Source organism: Aplidium turbinatum, chromosome 5 (genome assembly GCF_918807975.1).
Source record: "Aplidium turbinatum chromosome 5, kaAplTurb1.1, whole genome shotgun sequence".
Lineage (NCBI taxonomy): Eukaryota > Metazoa > Chordata > Ascidiacea > Aplousobranchia > Polyclinidae > Aplidium > Aplidium turbinatum.
In genome coordinates, this window is record NC_137476.1 from 4,373,286 (window position 1) to 4,397,187 (window position 23,902).

Here is a 23,902-nt window from a genome sequence, read left to right on the forward strand (position 1 = left end):
AAAATGTCAACTTGTCTACCAACTCCATTTTCATCTGCCCATCTTCATTTCTCATGCAAGGGGTGTCAACTGTCAACACCATCCTTTTTGCTTAGAACCTATTATTGTATGTAATGTTGTAATGATAGGCTACCAATACTGAGCAAAGTTTAGTTATTATATATAAGATATTAATGCTGGTAAAAAAATAAAATACAGTAAACATTTTTTAGGTTTAATTTTATGTGAGTTTGATTTAATCTGAATATTAAGCTCTACATATATATATATAGAAGAATTTAAGTTTAGTTATGTCTTCATTTGTTTCTTTCACCTGCATACCACTTAATATGTCACATTTACTTTGCTTATTATAATAATTTTTAAGTAATTTAATCAACATTTTTTATATTTTTCAGATTATTTTCTTGCAGCCAAATTGCTTGAACTTGAAGTGCGTTTTGGTTTGTTATGTGTGTTAAGTAGTGAAGTTAGTTTATTTTCATCAGTTCTTTTTGCCATCATGCCTGTTGAAGCATCAGAAAATTGTTCCTCTGGTTTATATGATGATGCTACACTCAAAACAACTAACCCAACATCAGCATGTGATGGAGAAAAAAAGTTTTTTTCGTCACCTAAAATTACAAGTAATAACTGTGATGTTCGGACAGAGATTGATCAACAAGTTGGTCCACCTTTATCAAATGTTAACAACCGCCCCAATGTGTTATCAAAAAGCATAAGTGAGATTCATGCCAAGCAATATTTCTCTCCTAACTTTGGTTCACAAAAAACACTTATTTTTCGACGTTCTTCCTCAATATCCATTCCAATTTTACAAAATACTAATGAAAAAAGTGAGTCATTGTTCTCCCAAAGTTATTCTGTGGGAGAAAGCACACAGCCTATGTACGGAAGTGTTAGCAATGGCATGCACAAACAGTTTTTGCCACATAGTCAAGAAGTTGGAGATACTTTTACTTCAAGCAATCATCATGTGAGTTACTTATATTTCATTCATTGCTTATTGAGAATGCTTTGCTACATTGATGTTACCGGTAGTGTCGCACATTTTTTATGGGTCCACGTCTTTTAGGTGCAGCCAGTTAGGTGCGCACACTGTAGCGCCCGGTCATTTGGGTGCTGTTCGGTGTGCCAAACTTCACTCATAATCATTTATCAGAAATGCTTGAGTATATGCGATTGTTGTATATATCATATTGTTTGTTTTAAACACAGCATCTATCCAAATGAGTTACCTGGCTGTTGCAAACTAACAAAATATATATCGTCAGTGCAAGCTGAGTATGGTGGGCTATGGGATAACCTTATACAATATGATTTACTGACAATTAGCAAATGGGCGTTTTTTTAATTTGTTTTCGATTTGAAATGAATGCCCCCCTCCTTTGAGAAAATTCTGCGTACAGCACTGTCTGCAGTATTACCATCAAGCACCTAATGAAATAGTCTTTACTGGGAATAGCGTCTAAATATATTGACGCTGCAGTGTGCGCACCTATTTGGCAGGCACCTAACTGTCTGAACTATCAGACGTGTTCCATTTTTTCATTTATTTGCATGATATAGAAATTGTAAACAATTGGAAATTTAAAAAATATGCCAAATACGGAACTGTGTAAAGTTTATATAGGCTTGATGGATGGTTGTATTTTATAATAAGGTGATATCAGGCCTCGAAATTCGTTTTTGTTGGCGGCGGACAAACGTGTCCGGTCTGAGCAGCTATCTCGGCGGACAAATTAAGTCTCACGGCTGACACACGAGTTTTAGCGTCGATCGTCATGCTTAATCAGTTTATCTTGATAATTCTTCGCCATTTGAAAAGACCAACGACGTGCGTTTGAAGAGTCAAAGCGCCGCATAGCTGCTTAATACGCCGCATATCTGATTAACTTCTACCGAACGAGGTTGTGTAGCTTCTTGCGTCACAATACTCTGGGCACGAGTCGGAAAACTTCTACACTAACGCTACTATTTTCTGCTGTGCAAAGTTTCACTAGGATTTTTTTCTTTAAGTTTATTTTTGCGTGTCATGTGAGCGAAAGTGAATTTTCCCTGGACCTTTTTTTTTCTTACTGTACGTAATACCAAAACTTAACAAATTTTGCTGCATCTTGCTGTAATAGCCTACTCGTATAATCTAATTTTGTAACCAACCTTGGCTTATCAATATTACTCGATCAAAGCCAGACATTGTGACGGAAGACTTGAACTAAGTTGCGCGTGATTGCTGTAGAAAAATCGTACCGTACTCCTATCGATTTTTAGCGAAGAATTAACCTTTGTTACGCTGATTCGATGTCATCAATCGTTGAAGCAACGTAAAAATCGAAAGTTTTCCTGCTTGAATGGAAGCTGAGGATATCGTACAGTATTTTAATTTTCTAGATGCGCGCTAGAATGCGCGAGAAATTATATTCTTGCAAGTCGCAACAATTGTTCGACGTTCGTGCTAGTAATAAAATTGAACATAAAATTGAGCTATGCAATGACGATTTGTATCGCTAGTTCCTATATTATTTCTCGGCGGACAAATATGACCGATCTAGATGGTACTTCCCGCGGACATCACATGCTGTGACGGCGGACATGACCGCCGTGTCCGCCGTGAATTTCGAGGCCTGGATATATATAATTCATGTGTAGTATATGACTGTGATGTATGGTATAATAAAGTATCTTTTACGTAGCCATTTTATTCTAATCTTAGGAAGAAAAGCCGGAAGATATAACTGACAAATTGTACTGTGGTTACACCAAACAGCAACTCAAAGTCTTTATTTCTCTTGTCCTTCTATCTTTAAGTGATATTATGGGCTACTCTGCAATTGCAACATTCTTTCCTGTTGTGGTATGCCATTATCGTTTAATTTTATACATAGGCGCCGACTTTTCAAAAAAACCTTGTGGGGCGAGAAAGGTGATGACGTCATAACCGTAACGCTATTTTACTCAATTAAAATAGTCTTTGATTAAGCTTGGTGTCTTGTTTATATTGACAAATAGGTCGCAAACCGAATTTATTAGAACCACTGCTTGAAACGATTAGTTTTACGCATGCAGTACGCCTAGTCGTAAAAATTTTGATATTGTTAGCTCATAATTGGAACAGTTGGAAAACAAGCCGATTCGTTTCCTTTTCGTGCGAGTGAATAACAACGATCAAGACAGTGAAGTTATCGAAATAAAACGCAAAAAATCATGATCTCAAGCAGAGTGAAAACCTGCTATCAGTTTTATTAACCTCGTTTCGCTAGTTATATACTTACTTTCAAAGCGTTGACAACGGCGAAGTGTTTTCTCTTCTGTTTTTTATCGAAAGTCTTTGTAATCTTTTATTGAATACAGTAGGCTATACTCGAGTAAAGGTCGAGATGTTCGCAAGTGATTTTCACCTCAAAAAGGCAAGTTCAACTAACACGGGACATGCTGTTGTCTCCAGCTCGGCAGTTTTTAAAATGAACGCACTAAAAATGATTGTCGACGTAGATTACGGAGTGTGAAATCGCGTCGGCCTAAGTAAAAGTTTTGAATACGTTTATTTGCAGTGATTCAAACTTAATTTTCAAATTCAATGATATTTTGTCAATTCTAAACTTTATGCACTTGTTGAGCAATATGCATTGCAAAGCTCACGAGACAAAACAGAAAGAGCTGTTTTAAGAGATCATTTTTTTATTTTTGCGTGTAGGATATAATCGTTCCTATTATTACGTAACATTCCATGATCGTTAAAGTAGATGTCAAACCTTAGCGGCCGCATAAAACAATGATGTCAGATTAGCTAGGTGATAATAGCGGTAAGAGGCGCCGTTAATGCAGGCAATATCTGCGACCAAGACCATTAAACACCTTTTTTTTATCGGTTTTCGATTTAATTCTCACACATTACGAAGAAAACAATGCGTTCTGTTGAATCATAATTGTCTCACAGCGGGAAGACCTCGTTGAAAATAGCGCGTCTAATTTAGCTGGTTTACTGAATATTGCCGTGAATAGTTACGTGACTATTCCAGCAGCGTAAGTTACTCTACCATCTACTTTGAAATTTCCATAGCGTATGAGAAAGCCATGCGATCAGCTGCTGTTTCGCGGGCAAGAGCAACGTAGGCTTTTCTTGCTTTCGGCATTCTTTAAGTCCGTTTAAATTATCTAAATCTCTTTCGCGAAGTGTTTTATCTTTAAAACACCACTTGTAATCACCATTTTTGTTGCCCCTCAACCATCAATTTACGGCCCCCCCCCCTGCCCCCCCGGAAGTCGGCGCGTATGATTTTATATATACCTGTTTTGCTGTTTAACATGCATTTGTTGAAATGGTAAATCGAAGCCCAGTTGGCAGTAAATGCCACAATTAGTTCAGCGTGCTTTCCCACCCTGTCTTGTGAATATCAAAAGTGAACAGATCATAGAGTGACAAAAGCAAGAGGCTGCATGAATAGACAAAGTTTAACCACAATATCGATAATGCTTGATGATGACAACAAATTATATTTATCATTGTAAATTGTGATAATGATTCGAACATCCTCTGCAATTTCCATCAATTAAACGCAATACTCGTGCGTATTATGCAGAATAGCATCGTGCGTATTAGCATAGTAGCAGCTGCAATAAAATATTTTATTCTTTACTCCTAAACGTCCTTTGCAGCTAAGGTAATCTCATGACACTTAAAAAAATCAGCTGCAGTTGATCGTAGAAGTTTTCAATGTACATGTCTGTGTTGTTTCACCATTTTCTCAACTTGTGTTACATTTCAGGCAGCCAACAAAGGACTAACACCGACTCAAATTGGATTAATATTTGCTGCATATTCAGTGTGTGGAATTTTTGCATCTTTGCTCATTGGCAAAGTGGTAAATAATCTTTGTTATTCTTTACTATTACATACGCCTTCCTATTCAGTTAATATGCTCTCTGTGTTTTTCTTTATAAGGTCTACAGGTAGTAGAATGTACCTAATTGTTTATTGTATATAGTTTTTTTCATAACGATTGTGTTTGTACTGGAATGTTTGTCTGAGGTTATGTGATTCCTATTTCTGGTTCAGATAGTTCCACGAAGCAAATAGGCGCAATAAATGAGGTTGAGCAACATGGCATTTAGCTAGTTGACTACAACACTACATCAACTCTTGTATTGAGCTAACAAGTTATTCAACCATGCCATTGTATTCATGGTTGCAAAGCATTCTAAAGCGGGATGGTGGATATTTATAACCTACCATTGTTGGCAATGCAAAACCCTCTAATTTCCTCTATATTTCAATGTATAGGGCTAGGCAGCCTAGGCTATATTATATACATATTTCTAATTTCATTATTTGTCCGAGTAGAAGGCTTTTATTGTCTTGTCGGTCTTACAATTTGCAATAGATTAAGTGAAATAGTTTTTTTTTTTCAGTTAGTGAAAGTTGGTGCAAAATTTCTTGTCCTTGCGGGAATGTTCTGGAATACAGGTGCTATCTTTTGTTTTGGGTGAGTGACCCTGTACCATGTCATAGAATTGCTGGTATCAAATTTACTTTTGAGGTGCTGTATTATTTTGAAAAATACACCTCTTCATGATCACTGAAATCTGGTTTCATAAATTAATTAGACAGGCTCAAGGTCCGATCTTGAAATGTCTGACAGTTTCGCCACACATCGTAACCACACATGGAAAACCGCCTCATCAAGGGAACCGTTAACTAAATATAATAGATATAGCTAGGCCATGCAATGAATTGTTTCTTCATATTGTCCAGATTTGTTGTTTCCATTTGGTAATTCAGCCCGTCCATTTGTGTGAACAATTCGTCATGTCTTTTTACTCAGGTGTATATATATATTTGATATGTTGTTGTTTCCCACAGGTTTTTAAACAGCACTTCTACAACTCCATTCCTTGTACTATGCATTCTATCGCGTGGTCTGATGGGTTTGGGCAGCAGTACAGCCTTCACCGCTATGTTTGCTATCATCTTCCAGGAGTTCTCTGATCGTGCTATCACTGTGCTTAGTTTGTCAGAGGCGCTAGTTGGAGTCGGTGGGATGGTGGCTCCTCTGATTGGTGGAGCCCTATTTGACGTAAGTACCGTATGTTACGGACCATAAAGCGCATCCGATTATAAGGCGCACTGTCAATAAATTGCTTTGATTAGTTTTTTGTTCATACATATGGCGCACCGGGCTATAAGGCGCTACAATGAGCAAAAGAAAAAAATGGGCCTAGTGAATATCACAGTTGCTAGTTGCTTTTTCTGTAGTTTATTGTGTAAGACGGTGGTTTGTTTATATAATAATAGTATCGGTACTGGTTTTGAGTGTAGGCAATAAAGCACTACTTCGCAGTGGTGGGCACTAGTTACTTTGAAAGTAACTGAGTTACAGTTACAGTTACTTCGCTCAAAAAGTAACTAGTTTCAGTTACAGTTACCGTTTTTTAAAAAGTAACTAGTTACAGTTACAGTTACTAGTTACAGTTACTTTTCAAAGAAAATGGATGTATATGAGTACTGATCTAGAACTATTCTTCTTTCTATGAAGTACAAGATAAAAAATACATGATAAAGGGCAAGATGATACTTTGTTCGTAGCTGTTGCCTAACTGCAAAACAGCGACCACTCTGCTAGCTGTCCACATACTATAATGCTTCTAAGAATCCATAATCTAACCCCAAAACCAAAACGTCCGTCAACCGAATTGAAAACAATAAAAAATTGAAAAAAACGACATGCACAGGACACTCCGTGATAAGCAATAGAGCGTGTCAATATTTTTATACGGGTATCTAAAATGAACGAAGAGTCACAACATCAATTTCTTTTCAGAAAGATCTTTTTCAAAATTAATGTTGATCGCTAAGTCCAGCTTGCTTTGGCTCCAAAATATCCTTTCCAAGGGAGAGCAGTCTTGCAACAGCAGCACTGGAGGGGATAGGGGTATTGTATGGTTTGGTTTTTGAATGGTTTTTGAATCTTTATCCTCGGACTGACAAAGCCTTGATAGGTTATTCCTGGTACTTGTTCGCATACTTGTAGAGGCTCTTGACGCAGGGCCGGTTACCGAGATTGGCAGATTGAAGTTTTCCGATTGTTGAAGTGTTGTTGCGGAGAAATTATTCCATTCACTAGGTGCCGCTGAATGGAGAGCAGTCCTGAAATGCGTTGCTCAAGCGCACACCCCGAGAGTCGAACCAGCGCCGCGTGATCTTGAGCCCGACGCGTAACCACTGAGCTAACGGGGCGGACGCAAGAACAAACGCCTCATGGCTTCATTGGGGAATGCATCAGACGCAACTGCCTTTGTTGGGTTACGTTCAAAAAATTCATTTAAAATTTTTGCGGCACTAACTTCCTTTTATTTTGTGTTTTCAAATAACAGAGCAAAAAAGTCATCTGTTGCATGCCTGTCAACATTAGTGTCGCTGTTGCTTGCTGCATCGTCGATGTTGAAATTGCTGTGGTTCTGTAATAGGTTAACAATTTAGGGATGTAGAGGCGTCTTAATTTTTTCACCCTTGTAAAGCCAAGAAAGTCGGAATTGTGGGTGAAAAGCAGCAGCTAACTGGCAGTCACTATCATCAAAAACATGGCCAAATCTGTTTTCCAAAGATTTCAACAATCGGGTTGTAATGGCAGGCAGACAGCCACCTTGTCGCTGTTTCGAAGTTCTTGTAGTCTTTTCCTCGTCATGCCCATATATGCCTTCTCTTCTGATTGCAGAATGTCCAGATATTGGCATATTGGTGGCATTACCAGTGGGGTTTGTTTCAGTCTCTGATACTTTAGACAAAAACTAATCCATATTGATTTTCCACTACTGACTACCGCGTCTACCTGTGTTCAAAGCTATATAACCAAAATCTACAAAAAAAGAATCGCTTTACAAAAAAGGAGAAGCTGAAATTTCTAAAAACAGACAGCTTAGTGGGGGAACAAACAACGGATTGTGGCGTCACAGACATCAATCCGTATAGAACACTGTAAAATCCTACCTCGCAGTTTACGCGGCCTCCTTTCTGTCGCTGGTACACCGCAAAATCCTATCTCGCAGTTTACACAGCTCCTTTCTGTACACAACCTCGCTTCTTGTCGCCAAATGCCTATAATCTCTTCCAAACAAATAATTTGACCACTACAAAAAAACTGCCATAAACTGAAAAACAAACGACCAATTTTTGTTTGGGAAATCAAGTAACTGTATTATAACTAGTAACTGTTGAAAAACGATAAAATAGTAGCTAGTTACCGCTTATCGTTACTTTTTCAAAAAAGTAACGAAGTTACAGTTACAGTTACTCAAAAAGTAACTAGTTATGCAACTAGTTACTTTTTTAACTAGTTACTGCCCACCTCTGACTCTACTTGATCCATACATTAGGCGCACCGGCTTATAAGGCGCACGATCAACTTATGAGGAAAAAAAGGATTTAAATTGCGCCTGATGGTCCGTAAAATACGGTACATGATTTTTACATGTTTTGCTGTTATATTATATACTGTGCAAAGTTTCAAAAGAGATTTATTTTCATTACAACGTATCGGAACCACAAAGTATGTAACCTCTAGATCAGTGGTTCTCAACCTTTTTGTTTTGGCGGACCCCATTTGGTACCTTCGAAGCGGTCGCGGACCCCCAAAAAAATTTTATCTGAAATTTTGGTATATCGCTTTTCCTATAATTATAATGGAATCAAATGTTTTATGAGTTTCGAAACGACACACTTAAAATACAATTTTGGTAAAGAGGTCACTTTCTTCAACCACAGACATATAGCCTACACCCAAGCAACCACACGGCATTTAACATAATCGATTAAAAATTGAACAAACTATAAGCTACAAACGTTTTCGGCCATACACACGTTAGCCCTTATCAAGTAACAAAAAACAACTACTTATCATATCTACAATGAAAATGAATAACTGATCTAAACACTGAATTGAAAAACGAAATGCAAAATGAAACGGCAGAACAAAGGAGAAAGGCACATCACATGGCGTTTAAATTACACCAGGCAAAGACACACTTAAAAGAATTTGGTGAACTCGCGACACACTTATGACTATTGATGACATTAGAGAAATTATGTTATGAGCTTTATGTTGACACATCAAAAATCAGTAGGCTATATAATCTATAATTATGTTGATTTGATGTTTTTCTATAAATTTTATCAAAAACCAATAGAATTTTGCGACCGTTACAAACAATTTCTTCCTTTTTTCGTTTCTAATCAATATTAATTCGTTATAATCTTTGTCATGGCAAAACTGTGAGTGGTAATAGACTGCTGACCAACGTTTGTATTTCTAAGTTAAGCATTGACCAATAGACTACTGTCTCAAAAAAATTAAGTTGAACATAGCCTTATTAAAAAATTAATTCATTTATATGATATTTTTTTAGTTAGAAACCAAACTTTTGAACTTTCGAAGGACATCGCACCGGTTCGTTGGGAAGTACAGTTTGAAAATCACGGTAGCCTAATGCACAAATAAAGAACAACCAACCGATTTTTACATTTCGTAATTTATCAATCATGCTGCAAACTCGCAAGCTTTCACGGACCCCCTGAAATCGCTTCGCGGACCCCCAGTTGAGAACCACTGCTCTAGATTGTCTAGAAAAACATTATTTTCTTTTCATAGATGCTGCAATTCTTTTTGCTTTTGATCACTACCTCGCAATGTTGTTTGAAACTTGAAAGATCTAAGAAGCTGTCAGTTTAGACATTTCAGACGCCTATCAAACGAAGTGGCACGTTGTGTTCCTTTGGTGGGTCCTTTGTGATCTCTTCACTGACTAATGACGATGCTTTGACAGGCCGGAGGGTACATCACTCCGTTTCTGGTACTTGGTTCAATTCAAGGACTTCTACTCATAGCTTGCCACTTTATGTTGCCATATGTACCAAGTAAGTCGTGATGCAAGTTTTCATATGTTGCGGAACTCTTGTATATATATATACAATCTTGTGAAGTACGGTTTGTTTTATAGATTAATCTGTGCAGTATTTTTTTAAATCAAAAACTGCGCAAAGTCCCATCTATTCGTGCAACTATTACGCTATTATACTTTGCTGTATTTTCAGTTGAAGAGAAAATGGCATCCAAGTCTCCCTTCTATCTTCTTCGTCATTCCTCTGCTGTGTTGGCCGTTCTTGTTGTCATCTATGTCTTCACTGTGAACAGCTTCATCATCGCCAACATTGCTCCTTTCTTAGCCGATCAGGTCAGTTGTAAAATTAACAAGATCCGTTATTGAAAAATATACTTGAAACATTTCGTCAAGTTGCTGCAAATAAGAAATTGTTCATTATATTGCTCAACAATTGAGGTTTGTTTGAACACTATTGTTCCGGCGGGTCAATTGCCCTCTGGATTAGAATTGAAATTGTGATGAAATTTTGTTGACATTGAATTTGCGTTGTTTCTGTGTTCTGCGTTTTTTTTTTTTTCGTATCCAGGTTTACATCCGGTGGTTGAAGATTTAGATTAAGTGGACTGGAAGGCGAGGAAGCCAATCATCGTGTCCACCTTGTCCTTCAGGCATGCCTTTAAGTGTCCTGCCAAAGACACAGGTGCATGCTCTTGAGCGGTGTCGAACCGGCGCCCTTTCAATTGCCGTTCCAGGGCTCTCACCACTCGGCTATGCAGCTATGTGTTCTGCGTGATGTGGCTTACCTGGCTGCCAAGAGATTTCACAACTGATTGTCGCTTTTTGCTGCGTGCCGGGATCCATTGTTTCTGGACACAATTTTGCCTTTGTGTTGGGTTCAGTATTTAGTAAAGCAAGCTAAAGGAATGTGTGATTTTGGATTTAAGTTAAATCGTTAAGAATTAAGTGTGTACAAAATTTCAGCTTTTATCCCAACTCACTGAATCAAGTCATACGCAATAAATAAAAATACCAGAAACGATTGCAAGCATGGTTGAGGCAGGAAGAGAAGGGATTGCAGGAACGCATTGAGCCCCTACTCTCGTAACCAACTATAGACAATAGACATAGCCATATTAAATCTTTCACCACCTTTTTGATTAAGTTGCCTGGTCTGATTTCCCAGAAGGATTGATCAATAACGTTCACGTGTGTTTTTGTCTCCAGTCATCGCTTTTGAATTTGGTTTGTCCTTTAATATGAACGATTATGCACGCTATAACGTCTGCGTTTTGTTGCTTCTACTTTTTTTTAGACCTTTGCTATGTATCGTTTTTCGTGGTGATGGTCAGAAATGAACTGAAAATTGCTTTCCACGCTTTGATTGCTGTGGTGATACGTTGTATCTATCCGCTTGTGAATTGTGATCGAAACAAATTAGCCTTGTTGAATTAATTTAACGCTTCCAGACGCTAAATCAATGTATAAGAACTGATTTGCTGACCGACAACTATGCCGATGCTAAGTTTGCTACTTGTGTACTCTCGGGGACTTCTGTGCATTGCGTTTAAGTCAATAGAACACCACGCATACTGTCGCTATCTCTTTTTCATTTACTCACAGGCATAGGCGTCGATTTTTTCTTAGAACAGAGGAATTCTGGGTGGGCGATAGTTTTCAAACAGATTTCATTAAATGTGTATGTTCGCAAATTCGCAATGGTTAGTCTTTCTCACAAAGACTGTGCAGCAATTAAGCTTTAATAAGTTTGATGTTTGCTTTCTTGCGCCTTGCAATCTTATGAGCATTGTTAAACTAAACAAACTTCTTTTATGTTTTCCTTTGCGACCTAAAAAGCATGTGACGCATGACCTGTTATCTTTAAAGTGGCGCCTTCGGATTTGCCGCAAAATGTTCGGACAGGTGACTGCTGACTGTTCCGTTGGTCTGCGGCAGATAACCGATTGTTTTCCGAGGCCCACAAACAGCAGCTACAGTAACAAGTACCATCAGGGTTAAGACGCATCCACTGGAATTCGGAAAAAAGCTTCCTTTGCAACACACGACCTTCCCGAGCCGGAAGCTGATCCGGCATCATGCTAACATCAAATGGAGCAAGTAGAGATCCATGGCTCATGCTGTCTTCTACAACTACCGGTGCATTGCCTGAGACATTGACTTCACCACTGTCCATCCTTGAAGCACTGCTTTCTTCATCAATGTCATCTCTACGTTCATTTCTTGCTGGACGTGGTTTCTTCAGCATTATCATCTCGACGCCTTTTGGTAGCTGGGTTTCAGTGGCGCCGCCAGACCTTCAACATTGGGGGGGGGGCAAAATATTGACAGTGCAAGACAGTAGCGTAGTAAGAAATTTTGAAAGGTGAGTGTTGACGTCCGGCGGGCGTGTTCGCGGAAGGCGACACTTAGCGGCGGGAGTCTGGACTCTGGAGGGCCTCCCCCAGAAATTTTTGGAAAATTACTTTCAGTTTGGTGCATTCTGAGAGCATTTTCAACAAAAATGTGGGTATGAATATTCCTGTAAAATGGTGTTGTCCGATGGCATAGCAAAAGGATAAGATCATGTTTTTTTCGACATTTTTCGAAAATAAAGCTAAGTCTCTATGTTTTCTTGTTGCTATTTCCAGGCTGAGATATTTGAATGTTTGGTATTGGCAAAACTCGCTGTTTTAATGCAGCTTCGTTTAGAATTAGGCAAACTTTGTTTTAGAGACAAAGGTTGATTGCTGTTTTTTGCGAGATTATCACAGTTTTTAAGTTAATTATTATTACAGTATTAACAAGCTTCACTGAGTAAGAAGAAGAAGAAGACTGAGTAAAAACAAGCTTCTCTGAAAGTAAAAATAATCAATTAAAACACCAACCCCAGCCAGCTAAATCTGCTGATTTTACATCGATTCAACGTTGTAGGGCGTTGAAATTGAATTGATGGAAAAAATGCACAATCTTGCGCGCGGGGACGCAAATCTTCCAATTTAAAGAAAATAAGCAATGCAATATCCTTAGAAATAAAAGAATGAGAAAATAATTTTACTACAAGAGAAACGTATTTTAACGTCTAATAAACGTAGGAAGATGTTGACTTTAGTTGCATTATTTCGTCATACTGCCAGTTTTGCATCTTAATAGACTACGTAGGCCTATATAATATAATTGTTCGCTCATTTTGTGTTTTAAACTTTTTCATCATTATATTGCGCATGAAATCTTCGTGATCAAAAATGGGAAAAACCAACTGAAAAAGGTGATCTGGTACTATGACACTTCCTCAAATGGGCGATCTACCTAATACAGAAAGCAATATCACAAAGAAAATAAATCAATAGCTTTTTTTCCTTGGTCTGAACCTTAAAACATTTGACCAGGCTAACACACACAATAGTATTTCAATAAGATAAATTTATGTTATGGAACCGGTTTTCTTCCATTAGGAATCGTCAGCATAACTGAGTCGAAATAAAAATTAGTCTACATCAATAGATGTCAGCACAACTGAGTCGAAATAATAATTAATTAATTTGTAATTTTTCGTTTGTTTTTGGTCCATTTATGCTGACATCTATTGATATTGTAGGCTAATTCTTATTTCGACTCAGTTGTGCTGACATCTATTGATGTAGGCTAATTTTTATTTCGACTCAGTTATGCTGACGATTCCTAATGGAAGAAAACCGGTTCCATAACATAAATTTATCTTATTGAAATACTATTGTGTGTGTTAGCCTGGTCAAATGTTTTAAGGTTCAGACCAAGGAAAAAAAGCTATTGATTTATTTTCTTTGAAATCTTCGTAGATAGGATAAAAAAATATTAAGAATAAAAAATCATTTAACACCGGTGGAGCATAATTGCAGTTTAATAAAATAAACTTTAACTAATATTAACAGGACTATAACATATACCAAGCTGTTGAAAAAAACTCGACAGGGAAAGCAAAATGTGGCATCCTTAGCTTCTGAATACTCCAGCCAGAGATAGTCATCAAACCACTGGTTACTTATTGTATTACTATTACTTTAGTAGACTTCGTTGAGTTAAATCTACATTATATTCTTGAAACATTGAATGACCCACTGCTGTATGCACTGCTACCACTCTAGAACCAAGCAAGAGCCAATCTGCTGAACAGCCGGTAGCAATTGTTACGTTACGTGACAGGCAGCAGGAGAAGTACGTGAATAGAATCACAAAATTGTAATAATAACAGCAGCAAGAAGAGCAAGTTTAAAATAAAAGAGAAAGCTTTTACCCCCCCCCCCCCCCTTGTAACTTGAGTTGACTTCAGGTTGGGATCCAAATATGAAAAAAATAATAACAGTATGTAATAATATAAAAAAATTAAAAAGATGATGCCCAAAACATTGGGGGGGCAGCTGCCCCGTCTGCCCCCCCTCTGCCGGCGCCACTGCTGGGTTTAGTGTTGGGCAATATATCGAATTTTCGATACGATATCTTTTCAATATTGATATTTATTTCAATTTTGTTCAATATTTTAACTATTACAGCCCGAACTCGTAACCAAACTGTAAACCCCTACAAAAACGTTGCCAAGGCCAAACGGCAAAAGTTGAAATTGCCTTGGCAATAATTGCTGTGAACGTTTATTACGAAAAAAATTGTACCAAAACATGTGAAATGAGAAGTGAAAAATATACTAGAGTAGTCTATCACGACCGCACTGTTTGATTTGTTGTGATGTAATAATACCATCATCATCACTAAGTTCCTTCCTCTCGTCGAGGGTTGGAGGCAATGAGACGCCAAGTTTCTCTGTTGTGAGCTTTTTTTTAGTGCAGTTTTGTAATTAAGTCCTGACCAGCAGTCTTCAATATCATTAGTCCAAATTCTTGGTGGTCTGCCCCTATTTCGTTTGCCGTTCATTTTTCCTTCTAGTAGTTGTCTTTGAATAGAATTATTGCAAATCATGTGGCCAAAATATTTCAATTTAATTGTTTGTAGAATTTCCATGTTGGTTTGTATTCTGGATAGTAGCCTACATCTTTTCTAATAATACCAAAAGTAGCGATAAATCGAGCAACGCGATACGCACGCTGTTACGGTAATTCACGTTAAATAACTCACGGGAGGAGAAAAGTTAATTTTGGGTTGATTCAACGTTCGAGTCAGCACAAATCGATTTAATTTTCCCGGCAGGTTATGTTAGGTTATGTTATATTGCGTAACAACAATGCTCAGTAAGAAATTTACGTTCGTTTTACATTAATTCGATATCTAGCGACGTTGAATTATCATAAAATAACGTTAATTGCTCAACCAGGTACCGGTAACAAATTAATAGCTCCCTGCGAGAAGATTGCCTCGATTTACGTATCCGCTAACATCCACTTATCCACTTACTAATTTCGGCACAATTGGGATACTGCGAGCAACACAAAGTCTGTTTGATAAAGAACTAGCTGTCAGAATCGGAATCATCAGATGCTGTATCGGAGGATGAGGTTGTCGTGTCATCACTGAAATCGGACACATCAAGAGGCTCATCGCTTGGCTCATCTACACTGCCTTCGCCGTTCGCAATGAAGCGTCCACATCTTGCTGCTTTCGTGCTTTGTTACCCATCCACACGCCTCTTTCTTTTTCGCAGAGCTCCAACAGGGTGTTGACTAAGGATCAAATCTATGGCTGTGGCATAACGACTGGGAGGAATGTCTAACGCTAACCTTACAAGCGCTCGTGTGGCCTCGGCATTTTTATTGCCGACGCTAATGCCCTATTCATGCATCTATGTCGGCAATCACCTCGGCAGTTGCCGACACTAATTTCGAAGACTGAGAAACTCTTTTCTTAATTAGAACAAAAATATCGAAAAGTATCGACATATTGAGTATTTTTTTAAATATTGTATCGTTTTGTTTTTTTCAATATCGCCGAACACCAGCTGGTTTTAAGAATCCGCGAATAGATGTTTGACTTTACTTCATGTTTAACTTTTCAATAATGAAATGACAACATCGCGCAGTGCCACAATTTATACTCAGCAACAAATTTGTGAGGAAAGATTTGTAAAAAGCGATTGTTTCAGTACGTCTTTAGTTTGTATCGGTTATTTTATTGTAATGTTCATTATGATGTCATATTCATATTCCCTCACGCTGACCCGGAACTGAAGTTTGATTGTGATGTAACAAAAGTGAGACCATTTGGAGAAAAGATCAAACGTGGCTTTTTCTCACCTGGAATTGCCAGCGTGTGGCAGTTGCCGTAGCAACAACAATGCATTGAGTAGGCCTACCGCCTTTTTTTCAACGCAGCGTTGTTGCGGAGTTGCTTTGTTCTGTCGGATACCTAGCGAGAGACATTGCGTAAAACAAGAAGTTGCGCTGCAGTTGGTTGGATAATTCAGCGTTTAACAAAGTGGAAATAATTGTAACAAACACTTCATAAGTGTCGTGAAAACAGGGTGGGCGAAACATATTTTGCCCACCCTCGTTTCACGGCCGGGTGGGCGCCGCCTACCCGGCCCACCCTGTTTCGACGCCTATGCTCACAGGGGTTTCCGCTTCTGGGGATGATATTTTTCTCAAGCTATATTTTTTTACTATGCGTGATAGTTACTTTATTTTTATGGTTGTGTTTTATATTTTTTTTTCGTCATGCGTATTTGCTCTGTATATATATTTGAATAGCTGTCTCGCGTTTTTGCAAACTAATCTAGACCTTGGTTTGGGAATGACATATGTTTTCCCGAACTCGTTTAAAATTTCCAGGAAAAATCGTGTTTCAGCGTTTGCGCGACGTTGGTTAATGAGCGTTTAATTATCTCCGGAATTGTTTTTGTTCAACATGAGCATCTTTGCCACTTCTCAAATGAAAAAAAAACGTTACTTTCACGTTCTATGTTTCAACCAACGACCGATGACGTAATAGACCAGTAACGTAACGCTTAACTTGCAAAATCCTTCCTTTTGTCGTTAATCAATGTAAGAAACGAATGATTTGCTGGCTGGGTTTGTTTTCGGGTCATGCCAGCATACGTGATGGAGATTGGAGAACTATTCTACAACAATACAGAGTAGTTAGTTTTTAAACCATGAGATTTCGAAACATTCTCTCAAATGTTTATATTGTACCGCTTTTCTGCGTGATACGTTGTCTAAAATTTCTTATTTAAGCAATATAAACTAGCCTTTCAAATGATTTACAAAAACTTGACGTAGGCCTATAGCCGAAAACGTTCGAAATTTTTTTTGTTTTGTTTGCTTCATGTTAAATGCCATGTTGTTGCTTGGTTTCGCTCACATGTGATCTATAATTATAATTACAAGAGTGTTTTTCTTGTGCGATATACCGAAAAGCTGTGACTGGTCGATTCTTGCGGAAAATTGCGCAACTCGCATTACCGCTGCGTTGCGCAATCTACGCTTCATTCACTCGCGGTGTTTGTTTTTCGGCGGTTGTGCAAAAATACGCCACTCACTGCGCTTACGCAATGTAGTGGGAAAGAAGTAGCCTCATTTATATACAATATACACGAGAGAGTCTCAACACTTCCAGACGAGTGTAATAAGTTTTAAACATGCTTTCATTAAACGGTAATCGGTAAAAGTTCATACTGTAAATGTCTATACGGAAAATATCTCGACTGGAAAATAACCACTAAGAAAATATCCCCTTTCTCCAAAAATAAGAATATTTTCCATTCGGGATATTTTTCGTGTGAATTTTTACCTACATTGTCATTAACGTCAAAGTGGCATAATATTCGGAAAACGTGAAGAAACTACTTGATTTGCAGGCCAACTTATGGCATTGCATCTCAGACAGCAAATCAGTGTAAAAACAATTGGTTTGCTGTCTGGAAAAGTAACGTCTTTGCCATAAAACTTGCAAATGAGGTGTTGTGTTGATTTCAGTTCGACATGGATGCAGTGATGGTTGGTGTGGTGTTCTTGACCAGCAGTGTCTTCTACGCCGGGTTGTCGCCTGTCTGGGGATACGTGGCGGACAGATGGTGGGTTTTGCCTGTTTTAAATTAAAAACAATGACATTATGCACAGTTAGTATAAGATGCATTGTTAATAACACACCAACAGTTTATCAGCCTTATATATTTTTATAATTAGAGACTCGATTTCGCTATAATTATAACAGTTTCTGTCTCACAACGTCAAAAGTGTTAGTTATTTTCTACTTTTGTTCACATAGAAGCCATCGTTTAATATTTGATCCAGTGTATGAGTTGTTGCCAATAACGACATCACTTCATTGTTACAACGAGTATCCGTGAGCCTTTTCTTTTCAAGTAACTTAAATGACCCCAGTATTTGTCTTAAAATGTCTTTCTGAAAAAGAACATCTCTCCACATCATTGGCAAGCCCACCCCCTTTTTTCATTTCACGTTGCCGTATGAAAGTAATTTCTTGGTTGCTAATCGATCTTTACTTTCGTCTGCTTACTTCAAACTTAAAGTTTCTAATACCCTTGGCTTGGTCGCGTAACGGCGAGAAAATTCACGACTAACCTTAATTGCTACGTCATCCTATTTTGGATGACTCTTTTGTGCTTTGTTTGGCAAAGTAAAAGATCTGAAACCTACCTTGTGCGCTTTATCATTCAGATTACTTCAATAGGTTTGAATGTGAAATATTACCACGTGAAATGCACAATCGCCTCTGATGGCAACAGGCTGCGTCGAGCCAGTAAAAGTTGCCTTTTTTACATTGGTTTATCTTCATCCGTCGTTGAAACCAGGCTTGCCCCAATGCGCCTCTACAGAAGTGGTTTGGCTCCGGAGCTGTTAGGCTTTACATCAGTAGCTCCAGCTTCTGGTTCTTCTTGCGTTTGAGGCCGCCGCAGATTACGTTGTTACATCCAAGCGCAGCAGACAATGGATTGTGTGCATCGAGCGTTGTTAGGTCCACATGTTTGTCCTTTGCTAGGTATACAGGACATTAGTAGAGAATGTAGTATGCAGTCTGAAAATCTGAGCCACATGCACAAGATGGTGAGTCGGCGAGGCCCCATTGGAACATATTCTAGTTGAAACAATATAAAAAGGCAACGCTTGGCTGCCAAGAGTTTTTACAGGCTATGTTAAAGACAGAAATGATCTTGATTTTATTTCAGGAAGAATTCTTACCTCATGGAAGTCAGTACGTTTGGAATCGCTCTTGGAATGACTTTTGTTGGGCCAGTTCTGTTCCTACGCTCCTTGTTCGGTTGGAAGAGCCAGAAGCTCTGGCTCCTCTACGTCACTGCTGTTGTGAACGGAGCATTCTTCGGTGGTGCTCTCATGCCAACATTCAATGAGATGTTCAAAGCTGCAAAGTGAGTTGGTTTGTAATGGTCCTTTGCAAACGGTGCAGTGACCTTAGTGGCACAAAAATTGATGTCCAATTTAGTTCATGGTAAAGCTGAGGTCGATACTCTCATTTCCACCGCTAACCTAATACTAAGCGACACTTTATTCAGTTAGAGTTATGTTAGTTGATACAGGTAGTTGTCCGTTTGGTTACGGAGTTGTAAGTGGAATAAGCATTTTCTTCATTCATTCTGGAATCGTGCGTGTGCCGCATTTTCGATTGCTTAAGTTTAAACTCGCCGGAAAGCACCAACATGTCAACTGAACCAACACATATCTGTCACCAACATTTTCATTGCCAACGTATCGCATTTGGTTTGTGGTTTGTTAACTCAGCGTCAACATAGGGTTAAGTTTTGATACTGGTCGTGAAATTAACAACAATGCTCCCAGACAACAAATCAATCGTTTTTTACATTGATTCAACGTCTGTAGACGTCAAATCAATGTAAAAAAGAGCAGTTTTATTGGCTGGAGACATGCATTGGTTACACAAATAGATCGTGCTGGTAAAGCTGCCCCATGTCACGTGATACAACATTCACCTGCAGAGTGGCCTATTCATTTTTAAATGAGTCACAATGGTCCGTTTGTTTTTATATATTTACTTGATGAGCAGTTGTTTGCTGCAGCAAAGTCCGGTTTGCTTTACAATTTCGAAATTCATTCCAAAAACATTTACTACCAGAAAGAGAGTTTCAGTTTTTGAACTCATTTTCCTTGATCAAATGATGTATTCGAACATTATTTCTAACTTGGTATGGTTTTATTCAAATGCCAGCCTTAGAAAAAATTTAGTATATTCAATTTACGAGCAATCTAAAAAAAATTTCCATTTTTTTTTGTTCTCGTGACTCGTATTGTCACTAAATATAAGGACACCCGTCAGTTGGCCTCATCCTGGTGTCATTGTCGATGAAAACTCGGCCCACCCCACCATGGGGAGGTCTGTTATTCACAATCCTTCAGACTTTCCGGGAAATAGCGATTACGTTGTAGAATCGACATAATGTCGTTGAGGTGTCGTCTGTATATTTTAGACGCTTCAATTCTATAGAACAAACCACATCCAGGTTGAAAATTTGTTATTATTACGTTGATTCAACATTTGAATCCAAGACGTTGAATTCAAGTAAAGAAGATGAAATCTGCGAGCTAGGTTTAGTTTACTTCACAATGTAGATGCAACCTGTTTTAGAATGATGCTGCGAGTTTGCTGTGGTAATAGCGAATTGCACCAGCTTTCCGAACACATTTCCCTGATCATGTGCTAACTGCTATGACGAATGGTGTTGAAGTCTGTGTGTCGTTCTTTAATGCGGCTCTTTTGTTTGGCTTGAGGCTGCTGTTTGTTGAGTTTCTGTATTGTTAGGTCTTATTGCTGTGAAATTTTGTTGAATCAGTTGATTAATAGATTAGGTGACGTAGTTCTTCCATTTCAACACGGTTGTTGATAGGAATCCTCAAGCCAAACAAAAGATCTGCATTAAAGACGACTCACTGACTTTAACACCATTCGTCATATCACATGACTACTGAGTACTGAATAGGGAACTGCCGAACTGTGTTCCGAAATTTCGTGCAATTTGCTAGTACCATAGCGAACTCGCAGCATCAGGCTAAAACAGGTTGTTAATATCTACATTGTGAAGTATCATCATGCTACTAAAAGCGAAACTCAATCTATTGCTAGGTTTAGTTTATTTTAAACATATTGCAATATTTACTCGTCTTGTGTTGATCAGAGAGTTGAAGCTGACCGACACTGTCCTGGCACAGTACGGTCTCGTGTCCGGGTTGTGGAACACTGCATTTGCCATGGGCGATATATTGGGGCCGACGATAGGGGGTGTCGTTGTGGAAAAGATGGGCTACCAAAACTCTTCGGCCATCTTTGGCTTGATTGGGCTTGTTCTGGTGAGTACTTGCTTCAGCATCGCTGACTTGAGTTGAAACCAGAATTTAACAACTTAATTCAGAATACAGTTTCTTTTGCTCTATCTGATGAATCCCTGCGGCGGATGAGACATGTAGTCTGCTCAGTTTGTTTGCTCGGATGAATAATTGAATATGTAAACTCATAGACTAGTTAAGTTCAGCAGGCTATATCCGTGAGAAGAGCCGCTAGGCCAGCGTGAAAGGGGCTATAGTCGAAGGGGCGCCACTCCACTATTGACTGCGTGCTTTTAAGTGTCTTGCCAAACTATATAAAGTAGGCGTCGTGTCTGAAAAGTTAAACGTCGTTTGTACGATCAGTAAGATCACACGTTCACAGTCGTCACATTGTTTTAAACCGTGTGGCTCATATTTCGAAAGTTCAAGTGTGTCGTGATAGTTGCGTGATTAGGATAAACCTTGGGAACATTTTAGTATTTTTTTTGCAAGTGTGGTTGTGTAGCTACAACTTGTTTAAACCTCTTAACAATCTGGACAAAAAACAGTGAGGGGAAAAAACACTACATTTTGGAAACATAGTATCAAACTGTCCTCTTTTTAATTTATTACAAGATAAAGTTGTGGCATTGCATTAATCTGGACCGGTTTAGCTATGCCCCCCATTGCATGCCTGTTCATCGGTGAATAAACCTCCAAACACTGAACTGGTTTCTCACTAATACCAGAATGCGATTGTAACAACCTTTTTGTGTATCTTTGAAGTTCAATCACAAACTCACGCCACGAAGGTTCAAACAGATAGCCTGCTTTTAATAAAAACGACTGCCAAAGCGATTTTATGAGCTAATTTTGTTTGCAGTGCTGTCTGAAGCTGCTTCAGCGTTTTGTCCGTCACCAGACACGTTTAAAGCGCCATTCAGAGGAAGCCAACAACGAAGAAGAACCGTTGCTAGATGGTGCTGCTGCGTCAGTCAATGCGTAATTGAGATTAATTTCAAATATTGCAACTTAATTCGTTTGTGTTTGGCTCGTACTGCAATGTGACGTCATGCCCTTATTATTATTTTGTAATCGATTCGGTTTTGATCGCCCAACTTTGTTTCTGGTGAATCTTCTAACTGCCAAGTTTTGGTAAGCTGTCTAATATAATTGATAATTGGCCCGCTAAAGTTCCTACAAACATAAGTAAATTGCCGATTTCACATAAATTGGATCCTGGACAAGCTTCAAATTCCTGAGTTGCAGGATAGCTCTGCTGATATCTGGTCTTGCATATTGTAACGCTAAAACTGGTTATTGTATTTTGTGATAGTTCAAACTAGTGATTGATGATATCTTCAAAGCATTTACTAAATGTTTCAAGTGATGTTACGTTTCAATGGAATTTGAAAGGTGAAATTAGCAACGTTTTTGCTTTCATCATGACGTTAATTGTCGTTCCAGTTGACTTTTTCTGTAACGTTTATATTGCTCTATTACCTAAACTACGCCTTCCTCCAAGCCCTTATTATAAGGACAGTGGTCACACGTGCTTCCCAAACAGCAAAATCCGTAATTTTTACATAGTATACATCAATGTAAAAATGGCTTTTTTTCTGTCTGGTACACTTTAGGTTAAGTGTTACCTAATCAATGGAATAACTTTAAACGGTACAAGTATTCATGTCAACTCTTTTCATGTGCAATTGTGTATGTTTGTTTGTATTAACGGTCGAATGTTTGATACAGCGTCACGGGATTGATACAACGTCTACAGGCGTTGAATCAATGTAAAAAAAAAACTGATATATTGGACATGTTGGTTCAAGCGTTTTGCATTTACGCAAGTTTTGCTCGCTCAAACCAAAAGAAAAACTTTGCTCTGCACTGCATGGCTGAAGAAAATCAAAATAATTTATTCCATTGCTGTTGATATTTTGTAAGTTAAACTCTCATCCATTGCAAGTCATGGCCAATTTTTGATGTTCTTGAGTTCATTTATTTACACCCAGACAGCAAAATCCGTCATATTTACATAGAAAAATCAATTTAAAAATGACTGATTTTGCTTTTTGGAGACTGGCTTTCTGATCCGTTACACTTGCCGGCTATTGTTTGAATGAAATTAAATCAAATTACACGACTTCATGGCAACCTGAAGTTACCTCTACCTCAAGTTCTGCTTCCTATTGTTGTTCAGATTGCATCTGTTGTGGTTATTTCACTAATAAACGTTTGAAACTCTTGAAGGAGGCAACAAGTCTATATGTGAAAATATTTATTCCTACTACAGTTGGAATAAGACTTTTGTCTTGTATAATCTTTGTGCTTAGTTGCGTACTGCAGTACCAACAAGAACTGTCGTAGAATCGGATTTTGCCGTAAAATTGAAATTGATAAAATGATTCGGTAACTAAGTCAGCTAGATACGTGCGATGGCTCTCAAAACTGCTGACCGTCTTTTTGATTATGGCTTCAAAACAAAATAATGGACATTTCTTTCTGTTGTGAGTAAATACGCGACACAGTTGGCTATGTGGAACGTCAGAGACAAGAGTTTGAAAGGTTTTATGAACGGTTTGATTTTTTATTTGATTGGTTTATTTGTTTATGAACGATTTGAACAGAATTGCACAACACTTGAGCTGAGATTTACCCACACTGATATTGGAAGCCGCGCGTCGATTAAAAATATACGAAAACAAAGGTTTTACAATCTTTTATCATTGTTGAACTGAAATCGAGGTTTGACTATTTTCTGGGTTTGGTAGGCCTACATTGTTCTAAATTTTCCGAAATGGCTGTAAAGTTTG

At 38.3% G+C, this 23,902-nt stretch overlaps 1 protein-coding gene across 1 annotated transcript; it reads left to right on the forward strand.

Annotated features, from left to right (window-relative positions):
* Positions 1-406: 406 nt before the first annotated feature.
* LOC145770341 (MFS-type transporter SLC18B1-like) lies at positions 407-23,336 on the forward strand. The gene is made up of 11 exons (XM_082581949.1): positions 407-976; positions 2,714-2,854; positions 4,767-4,862; positions 5,410-5,483; positions 5,861-6,074; positions 9,817-9,907; positions 10,085-10,224; positions 17,766-17,863; positions 18,980-19,180; positions 20,960-21,131; positions 21,970-23,336. Exons 1-11 carry the CDS (start codon positions 503-505, stop codon positions 22,090-22,092), a joined length of 1,824 nt encoding a protein of 607 aa, XP_082438075.1. The 5' UTR covers positions 407-502; the 3' UTR covers positions 22,093-23,336.
* Positions 23,337-23,902: the final 566 nt, after the last annotated feature.